Source organism: Cyanistes caeruleus, chromosome 23 (genome assembly GCF_971803275.1).
Source record: "Cyanistes caeruleus chromosome 23, bCyaCae1.hap1.1, whole genome shotgun sequence".
NCBI classification, from domain to species: domain Eukaryota; kingdom Metazoa; phylum Chordata; class Aves; order Passeriformes; family Paridae; genus Cyanistes; species Cyanistes caeruleus.
Window position 1 is genome coordinate 6,943,376 of NC_141723.1, and position 14,423 is coordinate 6,957,798.

At 52.7% G+C, this 14,423-nt stretch overlaps 1 protein-coding gene across 5 annotated transcripts in view; it reads left to right on the forward strand.

The window, feature by feature from the left end:
* Positions 1 to 10,522, forward strand: part of BCL9L (BCL9 like) — a 44,638-nt gene extending 34,116 nt beyond the window's left edge. For 3 of the 5 annotated variants that reach the window (XM_086861208.1, XM_086861207.1, XM_086861209.1), the window contains exons 2-8: positions 27 to 390; positions 2,038 to 2,160; positions 3,347 to 3,557; positions 4,339 to 4,423; positions 4,844 to 7,229; positions 7,675 to 7,935; positions 9,183 to 10,522. In XM_086861208.1, coding sequence (XP_086717334.1) covers positions 90 to 390; positions 2,038 to 2,160; positions 3,347 to 3,557; positions 4,339 to 4,423; positions 4,844 to 7,229; positions 7,675 to 7,935; positions 9,183 to 10,342 — 4,527 coding nt within the window. In that variant the 5' untranslated portion in view covers positions 27 to 89 and the 3' untranslated portion in view covers positions 10,343 to 10,522. The remainder of the gene's footprint in view (positions 1 to 26; positions 391 to 2,037; positions 2,161 to 3,346; positions 3,558 to 4,338; positions 4,424 to 4,843; positions 7,230 to 7,674; positions 7,936 to 9,182) is intronic. The other 2 variants (XM_086861210.1, XM_086861211.1) reach the window with 1 other exon arrangement.
* Positions 10,523 to 14,423: the final 3,901 nt, after the last annotated feature.

Sequence of the window (14,423 nt, forward strand, 5' to 3'; positions counted from 1 at the left end):
TGACTTGCTGTTCTTTTCTCTTGCAGGTTTCTGATCAAAGGGCCTGGGAGCTCTCTCCACTGGCACTGTGGGAAGCTTTAGCCAAGCCAATGCACCCTGACAACAAACTGCCCAGCCATGGCAAGGCAGGCAGCAGCAGCGCCCTGGCCCAGCACCACAATGTGAGCCAAGCACCCACCTGTAACTTGGGCTCAAAGGGTGTGGGGGCAGGCAGCCATGGCAGCAAGGCCACTCAGATTTCCCCTGGCAACTCTGGACTGAAAAACAGCCAGAACACCGTCCCAAACTTCAGCTCCTTGAAGGGCAAGGTGAAGCGGGAACGAAGCATCTCAGTGGATTCCGGAGAACAGCGAGAAGCCAGCACCCCATCACAGGACACAGAATCAAAAGGTAATGCTCTCCTAGACCTTGCTTCAGTATGTCCTCCTCTCAATTGCTACAAACATCCTGGCAGGACTCGGAGATGGGAGCATCTTTGGTTTCTGTGCTGTGTCTTCTGTTCAGGCTTGTCCTGGCTGCCTGTGTGACTTTGCATCACTGCTTGTCATATCTGCAATTTTTGGACCAGAGTGGCTGAATTATAATTTGCTTTGCATTTCATTCCCTAAACCATTTGTTACACCCAGAATCTGGCACTGGTTTTTACAGGCTACGGAGGCCATCTAAGCAGCAGCACGGTTCGCTGAAACTGCACCGAATGGCCCTGCATGTGCAGTATGCAAACTTTTAACTTGAGAGACTGAGTTGTTTTCTATCTCCTTGGTGTTGGTGGAGAGCTGCTTTATGGTGTTGCAGCTGCCCAATGATTCAGTCATGGTTGGCAAGGCGGTGCTGCGAGGGTCACTGTCTGAACTGTTCTGTGGTTTCATCAGCAATGGATAACTCCTGTGTTACAGCATGTGGCTTCTGGAAAAGGGCTGAGTCAAGGCTTCTAAACCCTTCGCCTTGCCTATCTTCATCTGCCTTCCCTGTAACCTCTGGCATTCATCAAGCTCTGTGCTCAGTGGCTGTGCGGGATACTTGAGCATCTCACAGACGGTTGTAGGAGGACAAATTTCAGTGGTGCCTTTGCTTCCAACCAAGACTTACACCCGGTCTGTAGACGCAGAACTGCTGTTTTGGCTTGTGCCCCTGAGGATTTGTTTTCACAGTCAAAGCCATGTTGCCTGACTGGTTTAGGAATGGACTTCCTGCCCCCAGGAAGGCTTTCTCCTATAATGTTACAGGGGTGACTGTACACTACTGATCATAAGCATTTGCAGTTTTATCCCACAGCTGTCTCGTAACCACACTTACACAGGAAAATTATTAAAATGGTTAGATCATAAATGCCCAAATCTCCTATGTTCCTAATACACTGACAGATCATGTGAATATGGTCAGATGTAAAAAAAGATGATGTAAAAAAGTAAGGCCAGACAATGTTTCATTAGTTAAAGTTCCACAACTGGAAGTTATTCATCCTGTGTCTGATCGCTCTCCCTGAGTCCCTAAGTGCCTTTAGGCAAGCCACTTCCTCTCTGAGCTGCATCGGTCCCATCTGAGAGGGGGGACACGTGGAAAGAGCATATGAATTTATAGAGAGGATGAAGGCCCCTGCCTGATAGATGTTGACAAAAAGCAGAGTCTGTCTCTTGTTTCTACAGAGGATGTGAATGCGCCCTCCCATTCTATATTCAGGTTTTACCTGCTGAATCACAGACCCTTTAAATTTACAGTTAATGCCCAAAGTTCTCTAGTTTGGAACTGCAGAGACACATCCTGTGTGCACAGATTCCTTTCAGGCAGTAAGAAATACATCTCATTCTGAAACTTTGCCTCTCACAGGGGAGCCTCACTAGATCTGGCTGCTAAGACAAGGAGCCCAGACTGAGCAGATGCTTCAGGTTCTTAATCAGTGCTGGGCAGATGTTAGCACAACACTTACTGCTCAGGGCATCCTGGTGGGGTTGGCACTGCCAGCATGCAGCACCCAGCTGGGCAGGACCCCAGCCTTTCAGCCCCTTAAGCTCCTCTGATGGCCCTGTCCCTTTGCAGGTGAGGTGGCTCCCCGTAGTAAGCGACGGTGTGTGCTGGAAAGGAAGCAGCCATACAGCGGCGATGAATGGTGCTCTGGGCCAGACAGTGAAGAAGACGACAAACCTATCAGCAGTGCACACAGTGAGTGACTGCCTCCTTACCAGCTCTGAAGCTTGAGAAGCTCCTGTGGCTCAGGAGGGCTCATGACACTGGCACCTCTAGCTTTGCCTGTGTGTGCTCACTTAGCTGAGTGTGTGGGGGCCCATTGCGGCTGGTGGTCATTGTGCTGTGAGAATGTTTGCCATACAGTGAGGTCTGGGACCTATTTTGTGGAGATCCTGAGATGCTGGAGGGAAAAGTGTTGAGGTTGAATGTCCCTGCTGTACGTTGCTCTGGCCACACTGCCCTGGTCATAATGGCAGCTAGAAGGCGTCGTGCATTGCTCTTGTTGCAGCAGCTGAGTCTGTGCCAGGCCACTCACCTTTCTCTCTGCAGCTGTATTCTAAAGACAGCTGAGTCTAAAGAGGCTCTTGGGGTCTTGACAGTGGTTCAGGCAGAGCTAAGCTGGCCTGAGTCTGCACTTTTTGGGACAATGAACTGTAGGCATCCTCTGTTTTCCAAAAGCATCAGCATTCTTTGACATTTTGTATCTACAATTCACTTTGCTTTCAAACTGTAACAGGGAGAGTATCTGAGAGATGGGGCAAGGTCCTGTGGGGCCCAAGTAGATGCCCATGTTGTCTGCTGGAGAACATAAATGTGTAGAAAAGCAAGAGGATGTCCTCTATGCCTGCCAGCACATTGTTGCCATCGTCTCCAGAACATCCACTTGCAGTTCTCAGCCCAGTCCACAGACTCTGCAAGCCTGTGTGGGAAGGGATAGTGCTGCTTCCCTTGTCACAGCCTGCTCCCAGATCTGCCTGGTGGGAGTGGGTTACGGTGGGGCTGCCCAGGGGCAGGGGCTGGCAGCGAGGCAGCGCTTGTGTCTCCGCACCGGCTTCCCAGCGATGTCTCGAGTGAATGCTGCGGTGAGGCAGGGTCGGGCTGCAGGAGCTGCTGCGATGGGGAGAGGCAGATGGAGGGGGGAGCAGGGAGGCAGCTGAGTTAGGGGGCGAGGGTAGAGGAAGGCAGGGCATGCCTCTGGTAATTGCAGTGCTTAGTAATATTAATTATGGATCTCAATAACGGCTGACGATTGACGGTCACCTGCGCCGTGTGCAGCCGGGCCGGGCGGGCCGGTGCTGCCACCCGCTGGTGTCCGTGACGCCCACGGGCTTCGACCCGGCTGCAGCGCCCGCCTGGCAGCTCGTCTCCTCTGCTCCCGCAGGCTGTAATGTAGCAGATCCTGCGATGTCCGCGGCTCCGCAGCTTGGCCCAGGGTCCAACCCGCTGCCTAACCTAAGCGAGAGCAGTGCTTCCGGCGTACCCCATGGTGCTGCCCCTGGCTTGCGGTCAGAGGCTGCGGGAGGCGGAGGCGGCGGAACAGGGAAGCAGCCTTCACAGTTTGTTTACGTCTTCACAACGCACCTTGCTAACACGTAAGCGGTAAACCCCATGCCTCCCCCACCAGTAGTGGCTGGCCTTGCCACACCTGGCCAGCCTTGTCACACCTGCCTGCTGCATGCAGCACAAGAGAGCTGGAGAAACCTGTCTCTCTGGTTGCACAGAGTGGGAAACCCCTGGGGTTCATGGGGTATGCTGGCAGCTGCTGCAGGTGGGCAAACTTGGACTGAAATGCCCATTTACTCCCAGTGAGTCCTGGCTCTGCACTCTGTTTCACCCACTGTAGAGCTCATCTAGTCGGCATCCAACAAAATGATTCACCCAAAGCAATGTGGGCCGCTGGTTTGATTCAGAAGTATCTAAAGGGTGGGTGTACACAGGGAGTGTAATGTAACACATGGTATTCTCCACACAATTGCTCTCTTCTGTCCTGCACTGTCTCAGCCAGAGAGTCTTAGCAGTTAGTATAGTGTGTTTAGCCTAGTCTGTTTAGTTTTAGAGCTCTGCTGTACCACAGGTTCAGTGTGGGAGATCCCAGAGCATCTTGCTGACAACTTAGGAGCAGCAGGCAAAAGCAAAGCCTGTCACAGGACATGGGGAGAGGGAAATTGAATGGCAAGTGATCATCTGTTGGAGATCCTCACTGGGGACTGTGCAGGACAGATGGGAGGACTCTGAGATCATTTCCCCTTCTTAGTTACCTCCAGAGATTTCCTTCTTCTTGCAGAACTGAAGAATGGAGGTGGCAACTGGGGCCTTGGATGGGTAGGATGGGGCACAGTGCCTGTTCTCAAGTGATTTGTGCTCTCTCCCCAGAGCTGCAGAAGCTGTCCTGCAGGGCCGAGCTGACTCCATTCTGGCCTACCATCAACAGAATGTCCCACGGGCAAAACTAGACCAGGTATCCCACCCATGAACCAATTGTTCCTGTTGGCACATGCTGCCAACTATTACCCTTCCTGTCTGATGTGGCCATTCTCCACAATCCCCTGGCTCAGCTGTGAATGAAGGGGTTGCCAGAATGCCCTTTCAGTGAGGTGGGAAGCTGCTTTGCTGCGAAATCTCTTTGGCACAAGTCCTTGCTGCAGAAAGTTTGGGATGGGGCATGACATGTTCCCCTGCAGCCGCACATGCAGAGTACCTGCTTGTGCATTCCTAGATCATGTAGTAGTAGTAGTATCTACATTTTTTTCATGCAAGGAATGAAGGTGAACTTCCATGAGGCTTCATTTTGGGCCAGAGAGGTCTCCTGCAGGGTGCAGGGAAGAATACCTTCCTAGGATCTTTTCCTGCTTAAGTTTCTTCCCCTTTTCTCTGCCAGGCACCACCTGCTCCTAAAGCGCTGGGGGTTGCTGAGCCACTTCCAATTAACCCTCCCGCTGCCAACACTCCACAGTCCCAGCCACTGGTCCCTCAAGCAAGTCAACCACAGCCGCAGCCTCCCCCACCACAGCCTCCAGCCCCACCACCACAGGCCATCAGTCAAACACCTTTGCCTGCACCCAGCAGCCTGCCCCAGGAAGGGACAAGTGAAGATGGTCGGAGAGATCTGACTCCAAATTCTTTGGGGAACAATAGCAGCAACAATCAGCCTGGAAGTAACCATCCAAATACGCCCACTGCATCTGCCGGCACCATGCAGCCTGGTCAAGTGGATTCCTCCACCACACCCAGCTCCAGCCTCCTTGGAGAGGGCCCAGGGATGCCAGGGAATGGGCAGGCAGGCCTGGGCCCCAGGAACACCATGAACTCAGAAGGGCTCTCAAAGGAGCAGCTGGAGCACCGAGAGCGCTCTCTGCAGACCCTGAGAGACATTGAGCGTCTGCTGCTGCGCAGTGGGGAGGCCGAGCCCTTCCTGAAGTCCAACCAAAATGCAGGTGAGGGGGGGACTGCCTCTCAGCCACAGGTTGCCCAGCCCCCCGCGCCCTCTGCCAGCATGAAGAAGTATGAAGAGCCTCTGCAGTCCATGATCTCCCAGACCCAGAGCCTTGGTGGGCCCGGCCTGGAACATGAAGTACCCCACCATCCTGGCGCTGACATGGGACAGCAGATGAACATGATGATGCAGCGGCTGAACCAGGACAGTCTGACACCAGAGCAAGTGGCCTGGAGGAAGTTGCAGGAAGAGTACTACGAGGAAAAGCGACGGAAAGAGGAGCAGATCAGCATCCATGGCCGGCCCATGCAGGAGATCATGATCCCACAGTCAATGGGCAGCATGATGATGCGTGGGCCACCACCACCCTACCACAGCAAGCCTGGAGAGCAGTGGCCACCAGGGATGGGCAGCCAGCTGCGAGGACCCATAGATGTGCAGGACCCTCTGCAGCTGCGGGGAGGGCCACCATTCCCTGGGCCACGGTTCCCTGGGAATCAAATGCAGAGAGTGTCTGGCTTTGGAGGGATGCAGAATATGCCCTTGGATGCTCTTGGGCCCATGAATGCCATGCAGAGGCCAGTCAGGCCCGGCATGGGATGGAGCGATGATGTGTCTCCTATGGGAGGCCCTGGGAACTTTCCACAAGGCACCTTGCCCTACCCACCAGGGCAAGGGGACACAGAAAGGTTTATGAATCCCCGTGCCAGAGAGGAGATCCTGCGGCATCAGCTCATGGAGAAACGCCCAGTGGCAATGCAGAGGTCCATGGGGATATCCAGCAACTCTATGAGCCAGGGCATGGAAATGGAGAGAATGATGCAGGCTCATAGGCAGATGGATCCATCCATGTTTGCTGGGCAGATAACGGGTGAGAGCCTGAGCAGTGCCCCAATGGGAATGGATTTTGCAGGCACTCGGGGGATGCTGAGCCCCCCAATGAGTCAGTCAGGCCTTCGGGACATGGACACACCCATGGGCCCTGGCAACCTCAACATGAACATGAATGTCAATATGAACATGAACATGAACCTCAATGTCCAGATGACCCCACAGCAACAGATGATGATGTCGCAGAAGATGAGGGGCCCTGAAATGATGACCCACCAGGGCATGAACCCTGAGGAGCTGGCCAGGGTTAGAGCTCAGAATGGCAATGGCAGTGCAATACTAACAGGACCCCAGAAAATGATGATTCCCTCACAGTTCCCCAACCAAGGACAGCAAGGCTTCTCAGCTGGGCAAGGGTCTTATCCCAACATGCCCCAGGAGATGGGCAGTGGCTCAGACATGTTCAGCCCTGAGCAGGGCACTATGCCCGTTGGGAGCATCAGTGGCACCACCAGACTCAGCCATATTCCTCTGCCTCCGGCCTCCAATCCCACACCCACACCAGGGGGAAACCTGGCCAACATGCACCCAGCACCTTCCCGGGGACTGGGCCGCCGGCCCTCTGACCTCACGATCAACATCAACCAGATTAATTCCCCCAGTATGGGTCACCTCAAGTCTCCCACCCTTAGCCAGGTGCATTCACCACTGGTCACCTCCCCATCTGCCAATCTCAAGTCCCCACAGACACCCTCACAGATGGTGAGCATGCCACCTTCAAACCAGTCTGGACCCCTCAAGTCCCCCCAAGTGATGAGTTCCTCTCTCAACGTCCGGTCTCCAAATGGCTCACCAAGCCGCCTGAAGTCCCCTTCTTTGGCTGTTTCTTCCCCTGGTTGGGTGCCATCCCCCAAAGCCACCATGCCCAGCCCAGGAGTCAACCAGAGCAAGCAGTCTCTCAATATGAACTCATCTGCTTCCATCGGAGCACTGGATCAGGGTACGCTGGGTGTCTTGTATGCGAGTGCATGTCTGTGCTTGGTTTTGGTGAGTGTGTGGACAGGGTTTCTCTCCAGCCCACGAGCTCTCTCTGGAGCAGGAAGACGTGTTCCTGTGCCTGGCTCCACATCTCACAGGGCAAGTATTTTTTCCCAGGACTCCAAAGAGGCCTTTTGCAGGTAGATCTGTAACACAAACAACAACACAGCAAACGCTGTGTCTGTGCTGGGCAGTCGGGGCAGGTTTAAGTGAAAGTCTGTCACTGCTCTGGACTAGGGTCTCTGCATGTGCCTTCTCAGAGTCCAGAGGGTGCTGGACTGTGCCAGCTCTGTGCTTTGCAGCCTCCTCTGGTCACTGCTGTCAGAAGGTGAGGACTGGGTTGTTCTCAGGTGGGAGCAAGCCACAGTATGTGAACAATACTAAGTTGATCTTTCTCTTGCTTGCAGGTTCTCTCCCATCTGGGCCCCGGAGCAGCTCTTCCGCACCAGCCAGCAACACCTCTAGCACCATGAATCCGAACATGCCTTTTACTTCCTCTCCAGATCCATCCCCTTCCCAGAACCCCCTCTCACTGATGATGTCTCAGATGTCCAAGTATGCCATGCCCAGTTCCACGCCACTTTACCACAATGCCATCAAAACCATCGCCACCTCTGATGATGAGCTGCTACCAGACAGGCCTATGCTCCCACCTGGAAGTATGTCAGGTATCTGCTTCTGGAGGTGGGCTTGCGAGGGGTCAGACTGTCTTGTGGCTACCAGTGGACATGAGGCAGCAGGTGGAGGAGGTATTAAAAACTCTGATCTCCCCATGACTGCCATGTCACATATCTTAAATTTCCCCTTGTTTGTAATAGTCTGTGCACTTCCCTGCCTCTGCCCAGGCTGTCTATCAGCTTTTGGCTTGGGTGGAAGGGTTTGAGCTGGTCTGGCTTAAGGAGTCCTTCTTCCACCAGACCTGGAAGTTTTTTACCTTTACCAATGTAGATGTATTGGGCCTGAGTTTTCATGGCTCCTGGAGTTTTCTCTGGTCCAGGACTTGGAGGCAGAGGTCTGCTGCTTAGAGCCCTTGTGTTCCTGTGCAGTGAGACGGGGATGCTTTAAATGGGGCTTGGTAGTCTGGTGTTTTGAGTGGAGCCCAAGTGCCTACACAGGCAAGGCTGTGTTGCAGCACAGTTGTGATTTCAGTATGCCAGATACGCTCCACTAACTAGTGGCACTGAGGTGAGGACATCTAGGCAAATGAGTGTTTTTTGTCACATGGTGACCAGCCCAAAGGGAAATTCCAACATGCTCTACCACTTGAATTAGGGGTTTAAAGCTGTCTGATAAATATTTTTGGCAATTTTGAATATGAAAAATCATCTTTTTGACTCTTTCACCACTGAGCAGTCACTTAGGTTGACCGCAGGCATGCAAATGCATTGGCTGCCTCCCCAGGCACTGATGGCTGCTCTGCTTTTCTGATGGACACAGGCCTTCCCACCCAGACAGCACCTGTGCCAGGCTGGTGACTCTTCTGCTTTTTTCTTCCTCAGCACCCAAGGTTGTGTGGTCACTGGAGCTTGCTGGGTGGCAAACCCTGTGGCAGACAGTGGTTAAGGGTCACCCCTTGCTGCCTTTCAGGCAGCTGAGAGCCCTGATGATGAGACCATGGTGTAGGGCACACACTGAGCCAGCCATGAATCTAAAATGTTAAGAAATTACAAATATAGCATGGGTCTGGAAGAAGCTGAAAGAACTCTCTGGTGCTTGTGGGCTTGGGGAGCTGGAGATGGAACACTTTCCTGGGGTTGGTGCTTTGTAAGCCCATCTTGGAGCTGCTTACTGAGCATCATGCTCCATGCTCAGGGTAGTCTGAGCAGGATGCTTGGCAGGCTTTCAGGATGTGAAGTTTGCAACCCTGAAAGGTTTGTGGGAAGGGTTAACTCTTCTCTCTTTTTCCTGTCTTTAGGCGTGACAGGCAATCAGCCAAATCAACTGCACTTGAACTCTGTGGGGCCTGGATCCTCTCAGAGCCCCATGGGAATGAACCTGCCCGGTCAGCAGCCTCTTTCCCACGAACCGCCCGCCACCTCCATGATGTCCTCCCCAAACCCTCTAGGCTCCAACATTCCTATGCATCCAAGTGGGCCAGGGGTGGGCGTGCCCCCCCAGAACCCCATGATGCTGCCCCCGGGTCCCCAGGACTCGTTGAGCCAGCAGTGTGGCCCTGTGCCCAACAGTTCACAGATGATTCCTTCTAACCAGCTCGTGTTCCCCCGCATGCAGCAGCCCCACAATGCCATGCCATCTCCTGCCGGGGGCATGCCCATGGCTGCCAGTGCAGGAGGTGGCCCTGGGATGCAGCAGCATTACCCACCAGGGATGCCCTTGCCACCTGAGGACCTTCCCTCCCAGCAGCCTGGCCAGATGCCCCCTCAGCAGCACATGATGGGCAAGAACATCCCTCCTCGGATTGGTGACCCCTACCCACCCGTGCTTCCTGGGGTGGCGTCGGTGCTGAACGACCCCGAGCTCAGTGAGGTCATCCGCCCCACGCCCACGGGGATCCCGGAGTTTGACCTGTCCAGGATCATCCCATCAGAGAAGCCAAGCAGCACCTTGCAGTATTTCCCCAAGAGCGACAGCCAGGCACCCAAATCTCAGCCTTCCAACCTCCACCTCATGAACCTGCAGAACATGATGGCTGAGCAGCCCTCTGTGCGTCCAGGTATGAATGCTCCCAGCCTTCCCGGGCAGCAGGGCATGCAGAGGGGACTCAGCATGCCCATGTGCCATCCTGGACAAGTGCCCATGCTGGGCAGGACAGGCATACCGCCCCAGCAAGGCATGATGGGCAACAGCATGCACCAAGGCATGATGTCTCCGCAGCAGAGCCTGATGGCCCAGCAGAATTTCATGCTGATGCAGGCCAAGCAGAGAAGCATGTCAGTGTCGGGAGAGATGTATGCCCAGACAGGACATATGATGTCACCTCAGGGCTCTCTCATGGGGCCCCCGCCTCAGCAGAACCTCATGGTCACGCACCAGATGAGGCAGAGGAGTGTCTCCCTGGACAGCCAGATGAGTTACATCCCCGGGCCTGGGAACATGGCGAACTTGCCTTTTTAACCCTGACTGGTGCTCAGGGCTGGGGAGGGGATGGGGCTGCCCCTACAAACATTTTTAAACCTTTCTGTGGGGGCGGGTTGGGGGCCAATGCCAGCGGAGGACGCCATGTGGGATGCTTTTCATATCGGATTCGCCTCTACACAGCAAACCAGATGTGCAGTAAACTTGATGTGAATTGGGTTTCTTTTTCCGTTCTTTTTTGGGGAAGGGGAGGGTGGAGAGGCTGGGAGTGGGGCTGTTACTTTGAACCCTGCGTGGTGACCAGGGACGTCCAGACCTTGTGGCAGTTTGTAAAGTTTTCACTTATGGTTTTCTTCAGTCAAGTGTTTTCCTTGCCCTTTTTTTCCTCTCTATTTTTTTTGTCCTTCGTTTTTAAGCAACCAAAATGTGCAAGAGGGTTTTTGGAACTAGCTGTAAATAGGTCGCTGGGAAAGGCAAAATTTGTGCTGGTTTTTAATTGTTCTGTATTTCTGTGTTTTAATAGAAGCCTCAAAACATGTTTTAAAAAACAGAAAGAAAAAAAACATGCTAAAGGCAACAGTGTACAAGGATTGAAATCTCTCCTTGAGGGAGGCAGGAGGATCCCCAGGGTGCACAGGGTGTTAAGAGATCCCATTATAGAGTGACTCTGTCAGACCTGTGTTCACGCATCTGAAAGGTTTTGCATGTGTGGGAGAGGGGGTGGTGCAGTGTCATGCAGATCTCAGGTCCTGTGGGTACATGGATACTATGCCGAGTACACAGACATAACCACTGACCAAGGGCCACTGTGGGGGTGGGGGCAGGGCGAGCTGTAGCCCAGTGAAATGCTACTGGAGAGGTGCTTGTCTGGCAGGGCAGAGACCATAGCTTTACAGGATGCGGCTGTTGCTGCTCTCTGGGATGGGAAGGATGCTGGCCCTTCAGCTGGAGAAGCATCAAGAATCTGGGCTTTGCAGATGTTAACATGCTGGACCTGAAGGTCTTAACCAGCTCTGTCATGTCTACTCTCTTCTCTTCCCTTCATGCTGTGTCTCCTGTAGGCAAGGTGTTGTGGTGTGTAGGGACAGATGGGCTTTTAGATGAGTGAGGTGATGCATTCCAGTGCTTCCAGGAGAGGCTATCTGGGAACCCTGATCTTCTGCAGCCTTCCTACACCAGTCTCTTAGCCATCCATTACCCTTCACCACTGTGTCACACTCCCCCGCCAATGAATGCTTTCCCAGGTTTTCCTTGTGCTTGTCAGTCCTTCATCTGTAGAATTTTTCAGGCAGTCTTCACTCCATCATAACCTGAGCTACTGTCAGCAGCCCTGCCCTGTGGCACAGGAGAGGTCCAGCTCTGGAAGAGGACCTGTCCCTGAGTGCAATACTCTACCTCAGCATTCAGTGTCAGCAGCATGGCCATCCTGTGCTTCAGACAGAAGCGGCCAACGTTGAGCGCCAGTCTCTAATTCCTAGGCTGGCCAGAAGTTGCCCTTTGGACAACTCTGTTTTTTCTGGATGCATTCCACCCTCTCCATCCTGTACTCCATAAGGTCTTCCTGCATGCAGCCCTGATGGTCTTCCCCATGTTTTTTCACAGAGGGGAATGGGGCATGATGCACATACATTTCTGCACACATCGCAGTATCTCTGGACCTCTTTGGGGACTTGCAATTCTAGCATCCAGGGGTGAACCTGGAGCACACAATTGCTGGAGGAACACTTCTTGGTGGATTATCTCTGTAGAGCCAGACTAAACACACTACCTCTCTTACAACAGAGCTCACCTTTCCCAGCTTGGTGTTGCAGGGAGGAGAGGGCTTTGGAAAGAGAGACTGCCCTTTGTAGTGAATGAACAGTAACACTTTTTACTAGGTTGCAAGCTGTTTGGAAAGGCTGGTGGGTATTGCAGTGTCAGCTGTCTTGATCCAATCTGTGAGATGATGGAATCATAAAGTCTAGTTAGGAATGCATTGAAGCTTTTGGGGCATTTTGTAGTGAACAGTGCTGGATGAGAAGACTGGGTTTGGATCTGAGGAAAGCTCTTGCTCTAGTCTCCTGCATTGTAGGGGTTTGTTGTCTCCAATGTGAGCAAGTAACATTTTTTGAGGTGGTAAACCAGGAACAATCATGAGAAGTTCTCCTTCCTGCTGTGGCAGTTGGAGCAGAAGAATAATCTTCAGCCCAGGCTTTGGACTTGGCATGTTAGCTGGTTGGATTCTCAATCCTTTCAGTGTGTGTTTGATGCAGGAGGATGTGGCTCAAACAGACGTAGCTGTTTCTAAGCTTGACTTGCCTGAAAGGCTGTAGCTTCTCTTAGCTGCACTTCAGGATGCTGGCTGCTAGTAGCTTCTCGTAAACATCCAAATACCAATTACAGTCTCAAACTTTGTTCATCACCCACCAGCAAGTCTTGGCTAATTTGAAGCCATAACATTTTCTATATGGAAGTTTTTTTGTTGTAGATAGCTGTTGTTTTAGCCTGGTTGAGATCTCCATGTCTTTGTACTTTCCCTGTTGTCCCTTTTGCCCAGCCCAACACAGAAGTTGCCTGGGGCTTGCAGTCCTCACTCTGTTAGCAGCCATTGTCCTTGTATCAGCAGGAGCCTGCAGGCCTGTGGCACGTGCCATGCCGCGCTCAGGAGACTGGTGCTCACAGGGACATGGCAGTGTGATGCTATTTCTGCCTGGCAACAGAAGGAAGACCTGTCCTTCAGTGACAAGTAAGAAGCTAAGCCTTTTGACTCAGCAGCCCTGGATACAAAAGGGAAATCCTCATGCTAGATCAGAGCTGAGGACTCTGGAGCAGCAGCTGGTGCTCTTCTGCAAAATCCCAGTGCCCTGGAGCCAGCCCTACCCCTACCACTGTGATGGCTGAACAATGGGGAGAAGAAATGCTGCCTAACACCCCTGTGCCCCGAGCGCTGCTCCCAACGATACCTGTGAACAGCAATGTGGCAGGAGTTCCTTTGGAGGCTCAATGACAGCCAGTCCTTGTTAGACACAGGCAAGGTTTGCCATCAACTGGTTGCCCGCTGCCGTGACCTGTGTCTCGTCTTGTGTCTTGTAGTTTATTGCTCAGCTCCTCACCTTGAGTTCTGTGTACTGACTCCACATAATCACAGTAGAAGGTTTGCCCATCTTTTAGCCATGATTTTGCCATGTTTTTCCAGCTCCAAAAAAAAGAATGCTGGGAAACTGCATCTTCCAGTATGTCAGATAATCACACACCAGAAATTAGCTTTCACATTGAAGTAAAGTTGACTGACCTGTTCTCTGTCATCCCATGGAGAAACTTCCCCAGTCATTTTGTACCATTATATAAATATATATATAAATATAAATATATAAATACAATATGTGAAGACATCTTATTGGTTTTTATTTGAAACAATTTTTAGGCTTGTTTTTGGGTATCTGTGCTGCCTGTAATGTATTGACCTGTTTTATAGGTGCCTTTTTATTAAAAAGACAAATTTCAAGACCTGACCCTGTGCCTTTTTCCACATGATTTTCCACAGGACTGCAGCGGAGACAGCGAGTGCAAGAGGTGCTGGAAGGATTGTGTGGACATTGGGGGAGCCCCTTTTCTGCAGCACTCCCAGGCACATGTTCATTCATGCGTTCTCTTACTTGCACTCACCCATGCATGCTCCACTGCCTGCCACGGCCCTGTGATCACGGTGTGTGTGTAGCAGGATGCTCTGCTGGAACCCTAGCTCTGTCTCCTGGGAGACTTGGTTGCCCTGCAGGAAATGGAGAGCAGTGTGCTGTTGTGAGGGTCTTCGTGTTCCCATCTTTGGGGTTGTCTTCATCAGGTACCAGGGCTTTCTCTGCTTTGCCTGCTGGAACGCTGTTTCTGGAGCACAGTCCAGAACTGGACTGTGAGGTACAGAGGGTGTGCTGTGCATGGTGGTGACATTGCCTTCCCACACACCATCTCCCTACTTTCTGCAGGAGCCACCTTGGAGCTCCCTTTGGCTCAGTTCCCCTTCCCAGTGGCTTGGGTGGGCAGAGTGCATCTGCCTCACTTGGTAGCCGTGGGATAGAGGCTGAGTAGAGCTCCATAGGGGAGGCTGAAGGTCTGCCTGAGGGCTGCAGGGGTGGCTGGCAGTGTG